Source organism: Bufo bufo, chromosome 4 (genome assembly GCF_905171765.1).
Source record: "Bufo bufo chromosome 4, aBufBuf1.1, whole genome shotgun sequence".
Classification (NCBI taxonomy): Eukaryota; Metazoa; Chordata; class Amphibia; order Anura; family Bufonidae; genus Bufo; species Bufo bufo.
In genome coordinates this window covers 566,202,719-566,219,971 of record NC_053392.1, presented here as the reverse complement: position 1 = coordinate 566,219,971, position 17,253 = coordinate 566,202,719, and the positions used below count along the sequence as shown (strand labels likewise).

The 17,253-nt window shown below is 40.8% G+C and overlaps 1 protein-coding gene across 1 annotated transcript in view; it reads right to left on the bottom strand.

Annotated features, from left to right (window-relative positions):
* The window catches only part of KCNK12 (potassium two pore domain channel subfamily K member 12), a 173,346-nt gene extending 161,813 nt beyond the window's left edge, over positions 1-11,533 (bottom strand). Inside the window, exon 1 of the mRNA XM_040427561.1 lies at positions 11,191-11,533. Within this exon, the coding sequence (XP_040283495.1) occupies positions 11,191-11,533 (343 nt within the window). The remainder of the gene's footprint in view (positions 1-11,190) is intronic.
* Between the last annotated feature and the right edge of the window lie 5,720 nt (positions 11,534-17,253).

The window sequence follows — 17,253 nt, the reverse complement described above, 5'->3', positions numbered from 1 at the left end:
TGAAGCCTTTAAGAGACATTCAATTTAGCTCCGTCCTAATATATGTCTATGGGGACAAATAACGGTTTAGTTTGTTTACATTATACATGACGGAAAAAATAGTCCTGTCAAAAAAATTGTCCTGTCGATAGGACTATTTTTACTGTCACGTATAATGGAACGAAACAGAACCGTTATTTGTTCCCATTGACATGTATTAGAACGGAGCCTCTTAAAGGCTTCTGTTTTGCATTCCGTCCGAAAATTCAGTTTTAACGGAACCTATAACGGAATTCCCTAACGCAAATGTGAACCCACCCTTACATTATTTCTACTTATATATTTATTACACTGATGGCTTAATACTATCACATGGTGCCCCAAGAGCAAACTATACCATCTGGTAGTGGTCTCCAACTTGTGGCTCCCCAACAGTTTTTTGAAAGTACATCTACCAGATGGTGAGTAAGAGATTGGATACCCCCAGTACAGTATATAATATACCCCAAAATTATACAGACTTTATTGCCCAAACATTTGTTTCTGCAACATCATTATCATTTGCACTTTACCCTCTATGTGTAGGGTTGGAATAAAGTTAATAGGATCCCCATCTCTCCTCTAGCACCTGAACTCCATCTGACCCCTTATTAGCAGGAGAGGTGGACGGCCTTCTTCATTGAAGTCTATTGGAGCTGTGCAGACAGACGACCCAGTGACTCCAAAGCCATGTTCACATACTGAGGATTAGTTGCTGATCTAAAAACAAATCCACAGTGATCCACCAGATGTAAGGCAGCTATCCTATAAGTCAATGTTTGACCCTTTAACTAGGCCTTGCGGCATAACTCGGATATTAAATAAGCCAGCACCTCATCTGCAGACAGCAGTGCTCTGCTCTGATGAAGGGCAATCACGCCGAAACTGCTGTCTGCAGATGAGGTGCTGGCTTAGTTAATATCTGAGTCATGTCAGGATATTTTCATGCATTAAACAAGGCATGGCCTCGCAGGGCAGGGATGTAATATTACAACTTTACAAAACGTTGGTGTGGCCTCATCTGGAATATGCAGTTCAGTTCTGGGAACCAGTCCATAGTAAGGAAGCACTGCAGCTGGAAAAAAAATTACAGAGGAGAGCGAATAAACTGATAAGGGGCATGGAGGGTCTTAGTTATGAAGAAAGATTAAAATAATTGAATTTATTTAGTCTTGAAAAGAGACGTCTAAGGGGGGACATGATTAACCTATACAAATATATAAATGGGCCATACAAAAAATATGGTGAAAAACTGTTCTATGTAAAATGCCCTCAAGAGACAAGGGGCAACTGCCTCCGGCTGGAGAAGAAAAAGTTCAGTCTCCAGAAGCGTCAAAGCTTCTTTACTGTAAGAACTGTGAAGCTGTGGAATAGACTTCCTCAGGACATTGTCACAGCATACAGTAGACAGTTTTAAAAAGGGTTTAGATGAATTTTTTAAAGTAAACAACATTAATGCTTATGAAAACGTGTAGAAATTTGAGACTCACTTCCTTTTGGAATTCGCGTCCCCACCTATCCCTTGGTTGAACTTGATAGATATTTTGTCTTTTTTCAACCATATCAACTATGTAACTATGTCTCAAGGCCTAGTTAAAGGGTCAAACATTCACTTATGGGGTAGCTGCCTTACATCTGGTGGCATTAGCGGCAGAGCTTGTTAAGAGCTCATTTGCATCCCTTTCCTCCATGGATTTTGCATCTAATCTATAGCAGTAAGTGGCATTCATGGTCTCTTGCTGGAGGTCATAGGTGCTATGACTAGTCTGTGGCCTCTGGAAGCTTGGGGTTGCAGACAGTTCATAATCCTGTTTACAAAATACAGGTGCGGTCTTTCTGGTCTTGGTGCTGCTATCTTTCTGGCATCCCTGCTATTTGGTACAGACAGATGGCACATCCGCCCACCCGCCTGCTCTTCTGTTCTTTTTTATATTGTCATATGCAATCACATCTATATTTAGCCTCATAGTAGAATCTCTGTGTGCTGTATTACTACAGAGTACTGTGCCTTTGTCATAGCTTTTTTTGGCAGAGGTTCGAGGCCAGAATTGTTCTTGTAATGAGGAGTTAGTCCTGGAGGTGGTACCCCCACAGGTTCATCTCCAAGGCAGAGATTCTTGGCAAAGTTGGTTATTTGGTGCCCGTGTTTTGGGGCTGGCATATCTAGTTTATGTTTGGTAAAATATTAATAATAAATCTGTGGCCATCTTAAACCCTATCTGGAGTCTGTTAGACTTATTCATACCAAAGAGGAAGGGGGACACAGCGGCATGGAGATCTCATTGGAGGGGTTATTGACCAATGCAACTTAAGTGAGTGACCATAGATGGTCTTGTGTTAAATGTGAATTGTGTTGGAGATTTGTTGCAGATATTACTCTATGTGTTATGGTAAAGTATGCACCTATTCCGTATAAGAATCAGCACATTTTAGATTTTTGTGCAGATTTTTGTACATGTGGATAAAGTTTTGAGGTTCTCATACTTTTGTATTATACTGTAAATTAATGCAGCTTTGTGGACGAAGACCGCACTGCAAATTCTCCACATCCAGACCCACCCATAGGCTTCAAAAGAGAGTGCTATGCGCATGTGTGTTTAGGGTTGACCTGGGGTTTTCTTGGGCCCATCAGAGTAAATTATTTTCAGGGCCCAACACCCATATCATCAATAAAGCCTAATATGTTTGTATTCAAAGAAATATACCCTAGTGGCAATTTATTGTCTCCAAAGGCAGCTCCAAATGTTTTTTCTTTGGGGCCCAATATGGTATCAGAGCCTGAACCCAATGGAGGATCTTCTAGTACTCTGGTGGGTCAGTGCTACACTGTGTGTTGTCACCTCTTGTCGGCAGAGACCCTCATGTAGGGCCGGCGTTGGGGTGGGGGGGGGGGGAATTGGGCAATTGTCCAGGGCCCCCATTGTCTAAGGGGCCCCCTGCTTCAGTGCTGCCGACAACTGAACAGCTGCACTTTACAATGCAGTGTACGATCTCCTCCCTCACATATAAATCATTACCCTAGTGCTGACAGGACCTGCCATAATGTCAGATGCAGGAGGCGGAGCTCAGCAGAGAAGAGGGGATGAAGGACCTGTGATGACCTCTCCATCATGTGACCATAACAGAAGGCGGAGCTCAGCAGTGCAGTAAAGTAATGAAGAAGAAGAAGACCAGCCATGCATGTGAAGAAATATGGATTCAATGTAAGTGCCAGGGAAATGCTGGGAGTTGTAGTCCTCTCCTCTTATACCTCCTGTTATGTAATATCAGAATACATAACAAAAGGAGGTATGAGGATAGCACTACAACTCCAGCATGTCCAGCTTGTTATGTCATATCAGAGTACATTAGGAAAGGAGGTATAAGAAGAGAGGACTACAACTCTCAGCATCTCCAGGCCATTATTATATAATATCTGGGTACATTACAACACCTTGAATATGCTGGGAGTTGTATACCTCCTATTATAATGTACTGTGATATTACATAACAACTGCTTGGACATGCTGGGAGTTGTAGTCCCCTCTTATACCTCCTCTTCTAATGTACTCTGATATTACATAATAACGGCTTGGACCTGCTATGAGTTGTAGTCCCATCCTCTTATACATCCCCCTGTAATGTGCTCTGATATTAAATAATAATGGCTTATACATGCTGGGAGTTATAGTCTTCTCCTGTTATACCTCCTGCAGTAATGTGCTCTGAATTAGGGCCTGGACGGTGGATAGGGGAGGGTAGTCATCCGCCTAGGGTGCCACTTCGCTATCCATAAAGGGGGTGCACTCATGGTGGTCACAACCCTCAGGCCACTAGGACTCAAGCCTGTGAGGCATTAGAATAGCGCAAGAAGCCACAATGACCTTACAGCAACCTCCTGCTCTGGGTCTCGCATAATGTCGTCATCACGTGAGACCAAGAGCAGGAGTTGTGATGTAATTGTTACCGCATGCATCAGGACGCAGCAACACAAGCCACAGATAAAACAGTGGTCTGCATCGCAGACAGTGGCGGGGGGACGGGAGGTAGGCGTTTATTTTATTTTATACTAAATGTCCACACTGCTGGGGGCACCAGGGATGGGGGGGAAGGAGATAATTATATATACATGGCACTACTGGGAAGGAATGGAGGAGCATTATATACATACTGGCACTATGGTGGAACATTATATACAGTGATGGAGGTTTGTTCTCAGAACTGCCTGCTCCCGGTGACAGAATTTGATTTCAGACTGGCTCCCGACACAGGCACAGGTAAGGGCTTACCTGTGCATCGCCGGACTTGTGAGTCAAGATGGCAGTCTGCATGTGTTCACTGGCGAACACTGAGAACTGACCATCACTGATTATATATACACTCACCTAAAGAATTATTAGGAACACCTGTTCTATTTCTCATTAATGCAATTATCTAGTCAACCAATCACATGGCAGTTGCTTCAATGCATTTAGGGGGGTGGTCCTGGTCAAGACAATCTCCTGAACTCCCAACTGAATGTCAGAATGGGAAAGAAAGGTGATTTAAAGAGGACCTTTCACCAGAATAAAGCATCTAAACTAACTATACAGACGTGTAGAGCGGCGCCCAGGGATCCCCCTGCACTTACTGTTATCCCCGGGCGCCGCTCCGTTCGCCCGGTATAGCCTCCGGTATCTTCATAGTTAGGCTCCACCCAGGGGAACCTGCCGCGGTCTCCTTCTGCCATGCTGTAGCGCTGGCCAATCGCAGCGCTCAGCTCATAGCCTGAGAGAAAAAGAAAACTCTCAGGCTATGAGCTGAGCGCTGCGATTGGCCAGCGCTACAGCATAGAAGAAAGAGACGCCGGCAGGTTCCCCTGGGTAGAGCCTAACTATAAAGATACCGGAGGCTATACCGGGCGAATGGCTGTATAGTTAGTTTAGATGCTTTATTCTGGTGAAAGGTCCTCTTTAAGCAATTTTGAGCGTGGCATGGTTGTTAGTGCCAGACGGGCCGGTCTGAGTATTTCACAATCTGCTCAGTTACTGAATTTTCACGCACAACCATTTCTAGGGTTTACAAAGAATGGTGTGAAAAGGGAAAAACATCCAGTATGCGGCAGTCCTGTGGGAAAAAATGCCTTGTGGATGCTAGAGGTCAGAGGAGAATGGGCCGACTGATTCAAGCTGATAGAAGAGCAACGTTGACTGAAATAGCCACTCGTTACAACCGAGGTATGCAGCAAAGCATTTGTGAAGCCACAACACGCATAACCTTGAGGCGGATGGGCTACAACAGCAGAAAACCCAACCGGGTACCACTCATCTCCACTACAATTAGGAAAAAGAGGCTACAACTGTTGAAGACTGGAAAAATGTTGCCTGGTCTGATGAGTCTCGATTTCTGTTGAGACATTCAAATGGTAGAGTCCGAATTTGGCGTAAACAGAATGAGAACATGTATCCATCATCTGATGGCTATTTCCAGCAGGATAATGCACCATGTCACAAAGCTCGAATAATTTCAAATTGGTTTCTTGAACATGACAATGAGTTCACTGTACTAAAATGGCCCCCACAGTCACCAGATCTCAACCCAATAGAGCATCTTTGGGATGTGGTGGAACGGGAGCTTCGTGCTCTGGATGTGCATCCCTCAAATCTCCATCAACTGCAAGATGCTATCCTATCAATATGGGCCAACATTTCTAAAGAATGCTATCAGCACCTTGTTGAATCAATGCCACGTAGAATTAAGGCAGTTCTGAAGGCAAAAGGGGGTCCAACACCGTATTAGTATGGTGTTCCTAATAATTCTTTAGGTGAGTGTATATTGGCAATATGGGGGGGAAGCATTATATATTGGAACTAGTGGGGGGCACTACAGGGGGACATTAGAGCCATTCGGAGCATTATGGTTATATTATTACTACTAGGGTACTGTAGTGGCGTTATTATTATTTGACGCAATATGGAGGGAATTGCTACTAATGGGGGCTATCTTGGGGAGTATCATCACTATTGGGGGCACCATTACTAATGAGGGCAGTCTGGGTGTATAGTATAGTGTTTGTGGACATGGGGGGGAGCACAACAGGAACAGTATTGGGGATACCTTCAAGAGGTTCTCCGGGTTTTTTCGTATTGATGACCGATCCTTAGGATAGGTCATTAATATTAGATCGTCGTGGGTCTGACACCCGGCACTCCCGACGATCAGCTGTTTGAGGAGACGGCGTGCGTTGTGCGCACATACTGTCTCCCTTCTTTCTTCCTGCTCTGTTGCTGTAGGTCTATGGGACACCAGCAGTGAACAGCATGCGCCGTCTTCTCAAACAGCTGATCGACTGGGGTGTCGGACTGTGTTTTTAGCACATTATTACAAGATGTGGGCCCCCTCTTTTTATTTTGCCCAGGGCCACATTTTGTCTAAAACCGGCCCTGCCCTCGTGGTTGTCAAGGTTCCAGGACACCTGTTCCCTATTCTTTCCTAATAATCAGGCCTTTGGTACCCACCTCTTACAATGTATGCTTTAGCCAAAAGTGCAGCAACACACTCATGACAAATCTTCCCAAATAATATGTCACTTTTGCCTTCAAAAATGGCTTCTTCCACATGATAATTTTCTCAAGTCAAATGGTCTTTTATCTCAGTCTCCTCAAGATACACGTCTGATTTTACAAAGCAAAGCAAAGTACCGTAATTAATTTATTGATCCCATGTAGTGCTTTATCATCTCCCTTCTGTAGATGCTCAGTTCCCTGTCCAGTGAATTGTGTAGGAAATATATAGAGCAAATATTTTGAGAAGAAGAGGAAATTAACAAGGTAATCAATATTCCCATAAATTATAAGGATCCATTATTCATAATGTACAATACTGTGATGTGTGTTGTACAACGGTACTTTATAACATCACATAATCTATGTTACAACCAATGAATAGTACAATGCTCATTCATTCTATCCATAAAGTGTAGCTCCATATTGTTACATTTTGAAAAATGTTCTAATTTTATATTAAATAGAATAGATATGGCTTCTAAGGAATGGTTTCTATCTAAGGCTGCCTTCTTGACTGGCACCCATGACTAATCAAGCAGTAAGGTTAGCAGCAATTTGCTTATTTTGGGATGTCCTTCTAGTGCATTGTAAAGTAGTGACCCCGTTAAGATTCCATGATTAACAGTGACTGAAAGGTCATACTACTGCAAAGATGGAGTTGGCACCTAAAAAAAAAGACCAGTTTTGCCAACCAAGAGATTAAGCTTGATCAAAGGCAACACCCGTCTGTAAAAATAATGTGTCTATTGTGTGGGTAGTTAGTTACAGGGTTAGTCAAGTGGACAACCCCTTTTAGAAGAAGAACCCCAGGGCAATTAGCTTCAGAGGAATTATAGTATAATGTCCAGCTTCACCTCGCAGTGCGTGTTTTATTAGGAAACGTGCTTAAAAACCAAACATCAGGCTCATTTCATCAACATGTTTCGGATCAACATATATTACAGATCCTTCCTCATGAGGAAGGATCTGTAATATATGTTGATCCGAAACATGTTGATGAAATGAGCCTGATGTTTGGTTTTTAAGCACGTTTCCTAATAAAACACGCACTGCGAGGTGAAGCTGGACAATCTACTTTTTTCGCTACTTCTCAGCCTTGGTTCCGGTTCTGTGTCCGTGCTCCTCGGTGGTGTATGGTGAGGTGAGCTCCAACTTAGTGTTTTTACAATTATAGTATAATAAGCCGAACATTCTGAGGAAACATTTGCAAGACTGAGAAATGCTCTTTCTAGCAGGTTTTGACTCTGGTTCTTAGGAAGATCTGAGGGGGGATTTATAACATCCATATGGGTTATTGGTTTTTTGAATGGTGAAAAGACTCATGGACCAGCCGCAGTTCCATTAAAGAGACATCCCCTTTCCAAATGTCCCTTTAATGGCACTATGGCTAATCTGGGCTACCAGAATTATGATGTCAACCCCTGGTGTAGTAGGTATCCAAGTACAACAGGTGGTGGCCATTAAACTATATGGATACCCTTCAATTTTATTGGTGCAATGCTTCCATTTCACTGAGAAGATAAGCATTTTCAATGTAGCCCCCCCAGCCATATCAGAGAGTCTCCATGTCCAGCATGACTTCAGGAGTCCGAAATGGTGAGAAAGATTGACCTCAAGAAATGACCCCAACGTATTGACTGCCTAATATAATGACCCCTGATCATAACAGAATTATGCATCATAGGAGGCGTTACTTTGTTGAAAAGACTTGACTGTCATACCACAAGCCACACAAGAGTCCATTCTCCCATGTTTCTGTTGTTTACCTCAATGAAATGAATCATTGCAACTTCTCTGACTTGGTTCCTATTTATGCAGGAATTATAACAATTGTATTTCAAGGACGGCAAGAACATTGATAACTGAACTTTGTGAAATACTAGGAGATTTCACATCTTGGCTGTTCCTAAAGCAGACCTCTGTCATTGATGTACAAGGACATATTGTAATAGCTGGTGATACTCATAGTGTTGTGTCCTGTTCATGCCGACACAGATATACTGTAGTCAACGCTTATAGTGATGTGTGAAGACTTTGACATACTTAAAGGGGTTGTCTCATCTCAGACAATGAGGGCATATCGCTAAGATAAGCCCCTATTGTCTGGCAGGTGCGGGTCCCAACTCTGAGACCCACACCTATATCGACAATAGAGCCCCGAAAGTGGTGGAGGGAGCACTGCGCATGTGCAGCCGCCCTCTATTAATTTCTATGGGGCACCTCTCGGCTATTTCCGTAGGGCCTATAGACGTAAATGAGACTGGTGGCAGGTCATTCGCGATGCACTCCCATTCACTTCTATGGGGAGAACACTTGGTGGTGGCTGGACTGGAGTTCTACAGCCACCACTTTGCGGGGCTTCGTTCTCGATATAGGTGCAGGTCCCAGCATCTATAAGGCAATGGGGGCATATCCTAGCGATATGCCCCCATTGTCTGATATGGAACAACCCATTTAATAGCTGCTCCTTGTCAATTTCTCATGGAGGTACACCATTGAGTCTGACTTCAGCTGAGTTTTTAGCACACTTGTGGAGAATTTGATTTCTTTTCAACGTTAATATTACTCTGAGCAATTTAAATTTCAGTAATGATCAACCATACTAATATAATATAAATCAACCTAATATATACAGCTCTGAAAAATTAAGAGACCACTCCAATTTTTTCTTAAATCAGCATCTCCACAGATGGTCATTCCAGTGTTTCTTGAATCCCAGCACAGACACAACTCATTCTACTTAATGTGGTGCTAATTGGGTGATCAACTAAATGAAGTCTTATTTAACAAACAATGGTATAAAAACCACTCCTGTGGTAATCACTTTTGTCTTGTTATAGAACCAGCTGGATTACAAAAGCAATGCTAGTAGTACCCAAAAAGTAAGTGTAATAAAAAAATAATAATAACTACAGACTATGCCAAAAATGTTAAAGGAAAACTGAGTGAGGAAAAGAAGGGTTTAATTTTAGCTTCACTGGCAGAGGGATACAGTGAGCATCAGGTAGCCTCCATCCTTAAAATTTTAAGGAAAGCAGTTAATAAGAACAAGGTCAAGCAGCAAACATTAAGGACAACAAAACTACAGATTAGCAAAGGGCGGAAACAACTCTGTGTGATGATGGCCACCTTATTCAAGTCTCCTTAACAAAAATAGGAGGACATTAAGGAACATACAAAAATAATGGCAAGCTGGATCTGGGGCAAAAAGCACAGGCATCCAGAAGCAGGGCTGAAGTCATGCAAACTTGCAAAGCTAGAAAAAGCCCTTCATCAATTAGAAGCAAAGAAGAACCAGGCTGAAGTTTGCAAAAAAACATAAGGATTGGACCATAGAGGACTGGAGTAAGGTCATCCAATTTTCAGCTTTGCCCAACACCAGGTCATGTAATGGTTAGAAGGAGGCCTGGAGAGGTCTGTGGAATTTGGTGCAGGATTGCTGATGATAAGGAAGTGTTTCAGCAAAGCTGGAATTGGGCAGATTTGTCTTTGTGACGCATACATGAATCAAGTTCTGACAATGTTCCCCAACTCTGGTGATTGTTTTTTTTTTTTGCAGGACAATACCCCATATCACACAGCCAGGACAATCAAGGATTAAAGATCACCAGAACAAGAGACTGTCATGGGCAGTCCAATCTCCAGACCTAAACTCTATTGAAAACCTCTGGAATGTGATCAAGAGCAAGATGGATGGTTATACACAACATCAAACACAACTGAGATGCCTGAATGTCTGCACCAGGAGTGGCATAAAGTTACCCAACAGCAATGTGAAAGCATGCCAAGATCTGTGAAAGCTGAGATTAAAAATCAGGGTTATTCAACGAAATATAGATTTTTGGACTACAAATAAATATAAACTGGTTTTCTAAGCATTATTTGAGGTCTGATATTACTGTAACTGCTTTGTTATATTGACCAGTGGTCTTTTTTTTTTTTTTTTTTAAAGGGTGTCTAAAATATAATATTTTTTTAAATCTGGAATTTGGGAGAAATGTTATCAGTAATTTACAGAATAAAACAAAATTGCTCATTTTAGTCAAGCACATACTTATAAATTGTAAAAGTAGAGAACATTTTTTGAAAAGATATATATATAGTCTTTGGCCCAGATGTGGATCAAATGCTGCACACAAACACTGCATACTGTAGATCTTGCATAATAATCTAAATGAAGCCTATAGAGGGCACCCTTGTATTTTGTTTTTTATTTCAGTTGCTATGACAACGTGTATTGAAACATGCTAGAGTGTACATGCATCATTTTGCTGAATTGTAAATTTTCATATGATGCACCAATAATAAAATGTACGAACACACTGAAAGTGCAAGGGGCTAGAGAGGAATAATAATGGCTATGGGATAGATAGATAGATAGATATGAGATAGATAGATAGATAGATATGAGCTAACAGTGAGACAGGTAGATAGGTAAACAGAGACAGATACATGTGAGACACATAGACCGATAGATGGATGGATGGAAAGATAAATAGATAGATAGATAGATAGATAGATAGATAGATAGATAGACAGACCCTATAGACAGATATATATCTCTACAATGAACTATTTAAGATGGAATGTAAAAGTTGAGTTTGCACCTTGCTAGAAGCACACATGGACACCAGAGATGAGATCTTACCTATAGTTGAGACAACTGTTCCTACAAAGTACAAAGCTCCAGTGAAGTCCCACCTTGGTCTGAGGGCATCTGCCCTGATCCCTGCTGCCATTGCTGCTTCATAATCTCTAAGGAATGAGCGCAGCTCTAGAAGGCTGATATTAAAGGACTCACTGAAGTTCTTCAAGATCCTGTCCCAGCGGTTATGAGCTATGGCTTCTGATGGACTCTCAATGGTGGAAAAGATTGTGGCTCCTGCTATGAGATAAAGTACAATGAAAATGGCTAAGAGAAGGAATCTCCCGTTGTCTTCATTCAGGGGCAGTAAGCAACAGCAGCTTGTAGTTCTCCTGCTAGACATCATCCAAATTTCAGCACCACAGGGCAGCTGGACAGCAACCAACACTTCATTGGATGGAGAGGCATTTGACCACACTTCATAGGGAGACAATCCACAAAGTGTAATTCTATTCTGCGGGGTCCAGAGAACAGATCGGAAAACTGTAACTCTTCCTAATTTCTCATTTCACACTGTATCTATGTTGGGGAGACATTGAGAAATCAAGTTTCAATGTAAAGCCCTTTGGGATCTTCTCTTGCAATTCAACACATGGCATCTCAAGGTCCAATGTAGCATCTGTGATCTGGAGGATCACTTTGTTCACTGACCATGCAATGTATATTGTTTTATGGCACTTGGTAATGTTGCATATTCTGATGATACTGTTATATAACACAGTCCTACAAAATATACTGTTCAATGGTTACAAATCCACAAGCCTCCAATGTAATATTAGAACAATTTATCCATCCTATCACCTTCAGTGCAAATCCTTTATCAGATTTCTGTCCATTTGGTCCTGATCCGTTTATAATGAGGAATTTTAGACATTGCAAAACACATCCATTGCCTGGATCTTCATCGCAGCCCAGTGACCCCAGCAGATAGATGTCTATGACTTCCTCTTGCTGTACCTTAAATCACAAATAATAATTGGGATTGTAAACTTTTTGTATTATGTCATAGCAAAGGCAAGATGAGAAAGGTGAGGCAAACTTTCACATTCCATGAATGGATTAACCCTTCATCACCTTACAGATAATTTAATTACCAGAAGAACCATCCTAATGTTACCCTAAAGGTATAGCGAAAACACTATACACCCAAAGCAGCAATACAATACAATTCAATGCCATGCTGTTCCCATGTATTGAAAACACACAATGCAGGAGCCATAGCATCAATAATTAACTATCTATTGGTTATTTTAAGATTATATACTGTATAAGAGCCACTGGTAGAAACCACGTACCTTGGGTCTTGGGTGATCTTCTATCTGAGATAACCACGTACCTTGGGTCTTGGGTGATCTTCTATCTGAGATGGTTCCTTACTGCAGCCATAGAATATAATGTATCAATGGAGGGGAACAGATTAAGGCGTTTTCTCTTAGTTGAAGAAATACTTGAGTCTTCCTGCAGACAGAGCTGTGTTTCTCCCATTTGCTTGCTCTGGGTTGCATAATCCTCTTGGAGTAGTGAGTTTGCTGTGCAGTTTGCAGGCTGCTGGGCTCACTCACTTCAGCACCTTGGAGAGCTCACTGTTCTACTGAGGTCATCTCCAGCACTGAGAGGAGGGAAGGCTCTGCTGCAGGCTAGATCATCCCTGGATCCTCCACTCCTCTACTACAGACTGTACTTCTCATGGAAGCAGAAGACGTAAGGATACATTAAGGAGAAGAGAATGGGATCTTTACATTTGTTAAAGGAGCTATGGAGCAACTGAAGGGGTATAATATAGTTCTGCTGCTTCACACATACAAATACTGTGCATATGTGCTAATATACTGAACCCTCTTATACTAAAAAGTCTATAGGGATGGAGCAGAGCTGAATTGTACAGCTAGGATAAGGGAGTGGGTCCTGTGGTCATGGAGGAAAAAACACTAATTTTGCAAATTACAAATCTGTCTATCTATCATTGTCTGTCTGTCTATCTATCTATTTCATATCGACCATTATCTATCTATCTATCTATCTATCTATCTATCTATCTATTATCTATCTATCTATTTATGTATCTATCATTGTCTGTCTATCCATCAATCTATCTATTATCTATTATCTATATCTATCTATCTATCTATCTATCTATCTATCTATCTATCTATCTATCTATCTATCTATTATCTATCTATCTCTATCAGTCTATCTATCTATCTATCTATCTATCTATCTATCTATCTATCTATCTATCTATCTATCTATCTATCTATCTATCTATCTATCTATCTCATATCCATCATTTTCTATATATCTATCAATCTATCTGCCTGTCTCATATCTATCTATCTATCTATCTATCTATCTATCTATCTATCTATCTATCTATCTATCTATCTATCTATTATCTATCTATCATCTCTGATATTATTTATACACCCCTTTGCATACATCAATTCTATCACCAATCATTTCTAACTAATGTATATATATATATACACTTATACTCACAGATCTACAATTTTATTGCTACCAGGTCTTTTATTAAATACAATAATATTCCTGAGACTCCATTCTGTAATGTGCTGCTTTCTACAATACATACTGTTTCACGTTCTCAGATTACAGTAAATGTTCTTCTAAAACTCTTTTAAATGAATAGGAGAAGAAATAGTTAAGGGCAGATTTCCGCTGTACAATGTCATCCATGATCATCCATCCGGATGGTTTTATGTAATGTTTAGATTGTGATCAGAAAAATGTAAATTCATCTTAAATAACAATTATTATTCTGATGAAACATGTCCAGGACTGTGGTGCAATTATATTCTCTGCTGTTGCTCTGTAAAACAGCAAAAGCCTGTAGTCAGCAGTGCACTGACATACAGTCGTACAGAACCTGCCAGGAGCCTGTAGCCCACTTATACTGTGGTTTCACTGATCAATGGCAAGGATTTCCAGATTTCTTGCCTCACTGCACATTATTGTTAGAAATAATGCTCACCTTGCTGAAAAAAACCCAGTGATCATTAGTAAAACTATCAGGAAATTGCTATTTGATGCATTCGGTAAAAAGAAATTCACATTTCATATGCTAGGGTGACAGACCAGGTTGAAGCCTCAAAAACTATTCAAAGGTGTATGTACCATAAACATCATGCATCTTCTATAGGGACCTTGCAAAAAGGTGGGGATGAGCCATTGTTGACAGTAGATATTCGGCTGCTTTGCCAGATTTTACAAAGAAAGTATTTTGTATCAAAAGCATTTCTTTGTGAGTAGCGGGCGCGATAACAGGGAACGGCAATGGTGCCACCCACCGTCATTGAACCCCTCAGATGCTGCGTTCATCGGTGATCTTGGCATCTGAGATGACCATTGAGGGCTGTCAGGGGTTAATCTGTTAAAAAAATATATAATTAAATACTCACCATATCCATTTGCTCGTGAAGAGTCCGCCGCGGCCATCTTGATTGAAGATCCAGAGTGAAATCTTCTGCGGTGCGTGATGACGTCATCACACTGGCAGGCATGGTGACGTCATACGTCACGGCGCACAAGATTTATCACTGGATCTTCAATCAAGATGGCCATGGTGGACTCTTTTAGCGCAAATGGATGAGGTGAGAAAATGTATTTGTTACCACGAAACATGAAGAAATTTGGCTTTGTGCGAATCGAATTTTCACCTTGTGAACTTCGATTCGCTCAACACTAGTTGACACTAGTAAATACTGTTAATATGACCAAAGACAACATCTGCATAGAGTTTGTATGTTCCCCTAGTCTTGGCGTGTCTCTTGCAGGTGCTCTGGTTTTCTCCTATATTCCAAAAACGTACAGTTAGGTTTGTAATTTAGATTGTAGCAAACGTAAATGAGGACAATCTGTGTACAGCGCTGTGGAATATGTTGACACTATTTAAATAAATACAACGATAACAATTGCTACTCATTGAAGAGGTGTGGTGGGTGAAACATTAACCAGGCTCTTCTGTCCTAGAAGGAAAATCCTGCCACCATAATAGGGGATCAGCTTTTACCTTTTTTATGAAGCCCTCTCTATTCTGTGGACACCACTGAGTCTGTTACAGTTTATATCTGTAAATCCCAGCAATACTATTCACATAATCATATAAACCGGACAGAGAGGAGAGTTTCCTGTTTATATGTTTTTAACTTAATGGTAAAATTATATTTACAAGTACATTCTGTTCTCTGTCAGTATCTCTGTCGATTTAGATGTGTAAATTGGAAGAATTTACAAGCTTGTCATAAAATACATAGTAAATGCCCAGAAACCTTTGTTCCCAACGTATCTTTTAGCCTTGCAACACAGCTATTCTCTGCAGCAAATAAAACATATAGTGGTAACTCATGACAACCAATAATCAATAATCCAAAATTGATTTAGTGCATTTAAGACAATAAAACCTTTTCTTACCGGGCTACTACATATCCATATGTTCCTAGTAGATAATCCCTGTCACTGTGTAATTAGATCTGTTGGAATAACTAACATAGAGTATATGCATGCTTGGATCTTAGAGTGTACATATATTTTAATTACAACCTCAAGAGATACAGAAATCATAGTGTCTCGTACCAAAATACATGGGTGTTCATGCTCACGTCTATTTTCAGAACTCCCATAGCAGTGAATGAAGAGCACATCGTACATGTGCATTCTGTTCTCTCTCACTTCAGGGCCCTATTTTAGAGATAGGAACAGGTCTCAAGAGATGGGACCCACATTTTTCTGACATTGATGACATCCTAGCAATATACCATCAATGTCTGAGTTGGGCCAATCCCTTTAAAAGAGCAGTTGTAGTTATACTATGATTACAATATTCACTGCTGCAAGGTCAATGGTGAACAGGTAAAGAGTGAATGCAGAATGCAAAAGAATGCAGCACTCACTTCCTTAGGATAGGTCATCAATATGGGAAAGGTCGAAAACCTCTTTAACGCATCGTATTGTGTCAAGATTCAGTTCATTATTACTGAACACATTTATAACAGCAGCTATATACCAGTTAACTGTTGCATCTTGTATTGTATTGCATCAAGATACTGTGCATTATTAGTGAACGTGTTGTACTGTAATAACTACACTAATATAGCAGTTTTATTACACGCATTGTATTACCATTCTAAATTGTCAATACCAGTGTTCATTGTCTTTGTAGAAGGGATGGGAAATTTAGTTGAGCCTCTGTCTTTAAACTACAGAAAATACATGTGCAATTTTGCTAGTACCATTTAATAATCTGTGTACCAAACCTGTGACTTTTCATTTATAGGCCTCGTAATAAAATCTCTGATATACTGAAGATTGGAGAACGAAAGACCCATGCCTCATCATCCAAGAGTCAGAATATGGAGAGTAGCGCAAACATTAGTAGCAACACCAGCCATCTAGCCAGTAGTAGGAGCAGGTGACTGTTCTCCTTTGCTTCCGATAGACATCACATTATTATTGAAGTCAAAGAGGATTAGATGGGATTAGTAGAACTATAAGTAACAGCACGCTGCTAGTCAATTGCACAAAGAAGCAAATACTGAATGAAAAATAAGCTGTTTGGTGGCTATACTTACTGCAAGAGCAGTTAGCAGCTCTTTGTGCATATAATTGATCAAAAATATGTCGGTCCCATCTACCGAACGACAAGGTGGCTTCCATCAGACGGGCCTACTCTAACATATGCCTCTTCTGGGCTTACAGCCTACAATATGGGCAAAGTAGGACCCAGCTATATAATATACATGCCTCTTCTAGGCTATCAGCCTGCAATATGGGCAAAGTAGAATACAGCTATATAATCTTTCTAATTAAAAGCACATGGTAAATGGGCGGTGGTGCATGGTTCAAAATCACCAACTGGAGGCGCCAGCCCCAGTGGTATTATCAATGGGAAACATAAACAAACGAACCAGCACCTCCATAGTATGTAAATTTGAGCTAACGCAGGTGTACGCTACCTTGGCTGAAACACAATGGAATTAGTAGAGCTACAAGTAACAGCACACTGCTAGTCAATTGCACAAAGATATAAGCAAATACTGAATGAAAAATAAT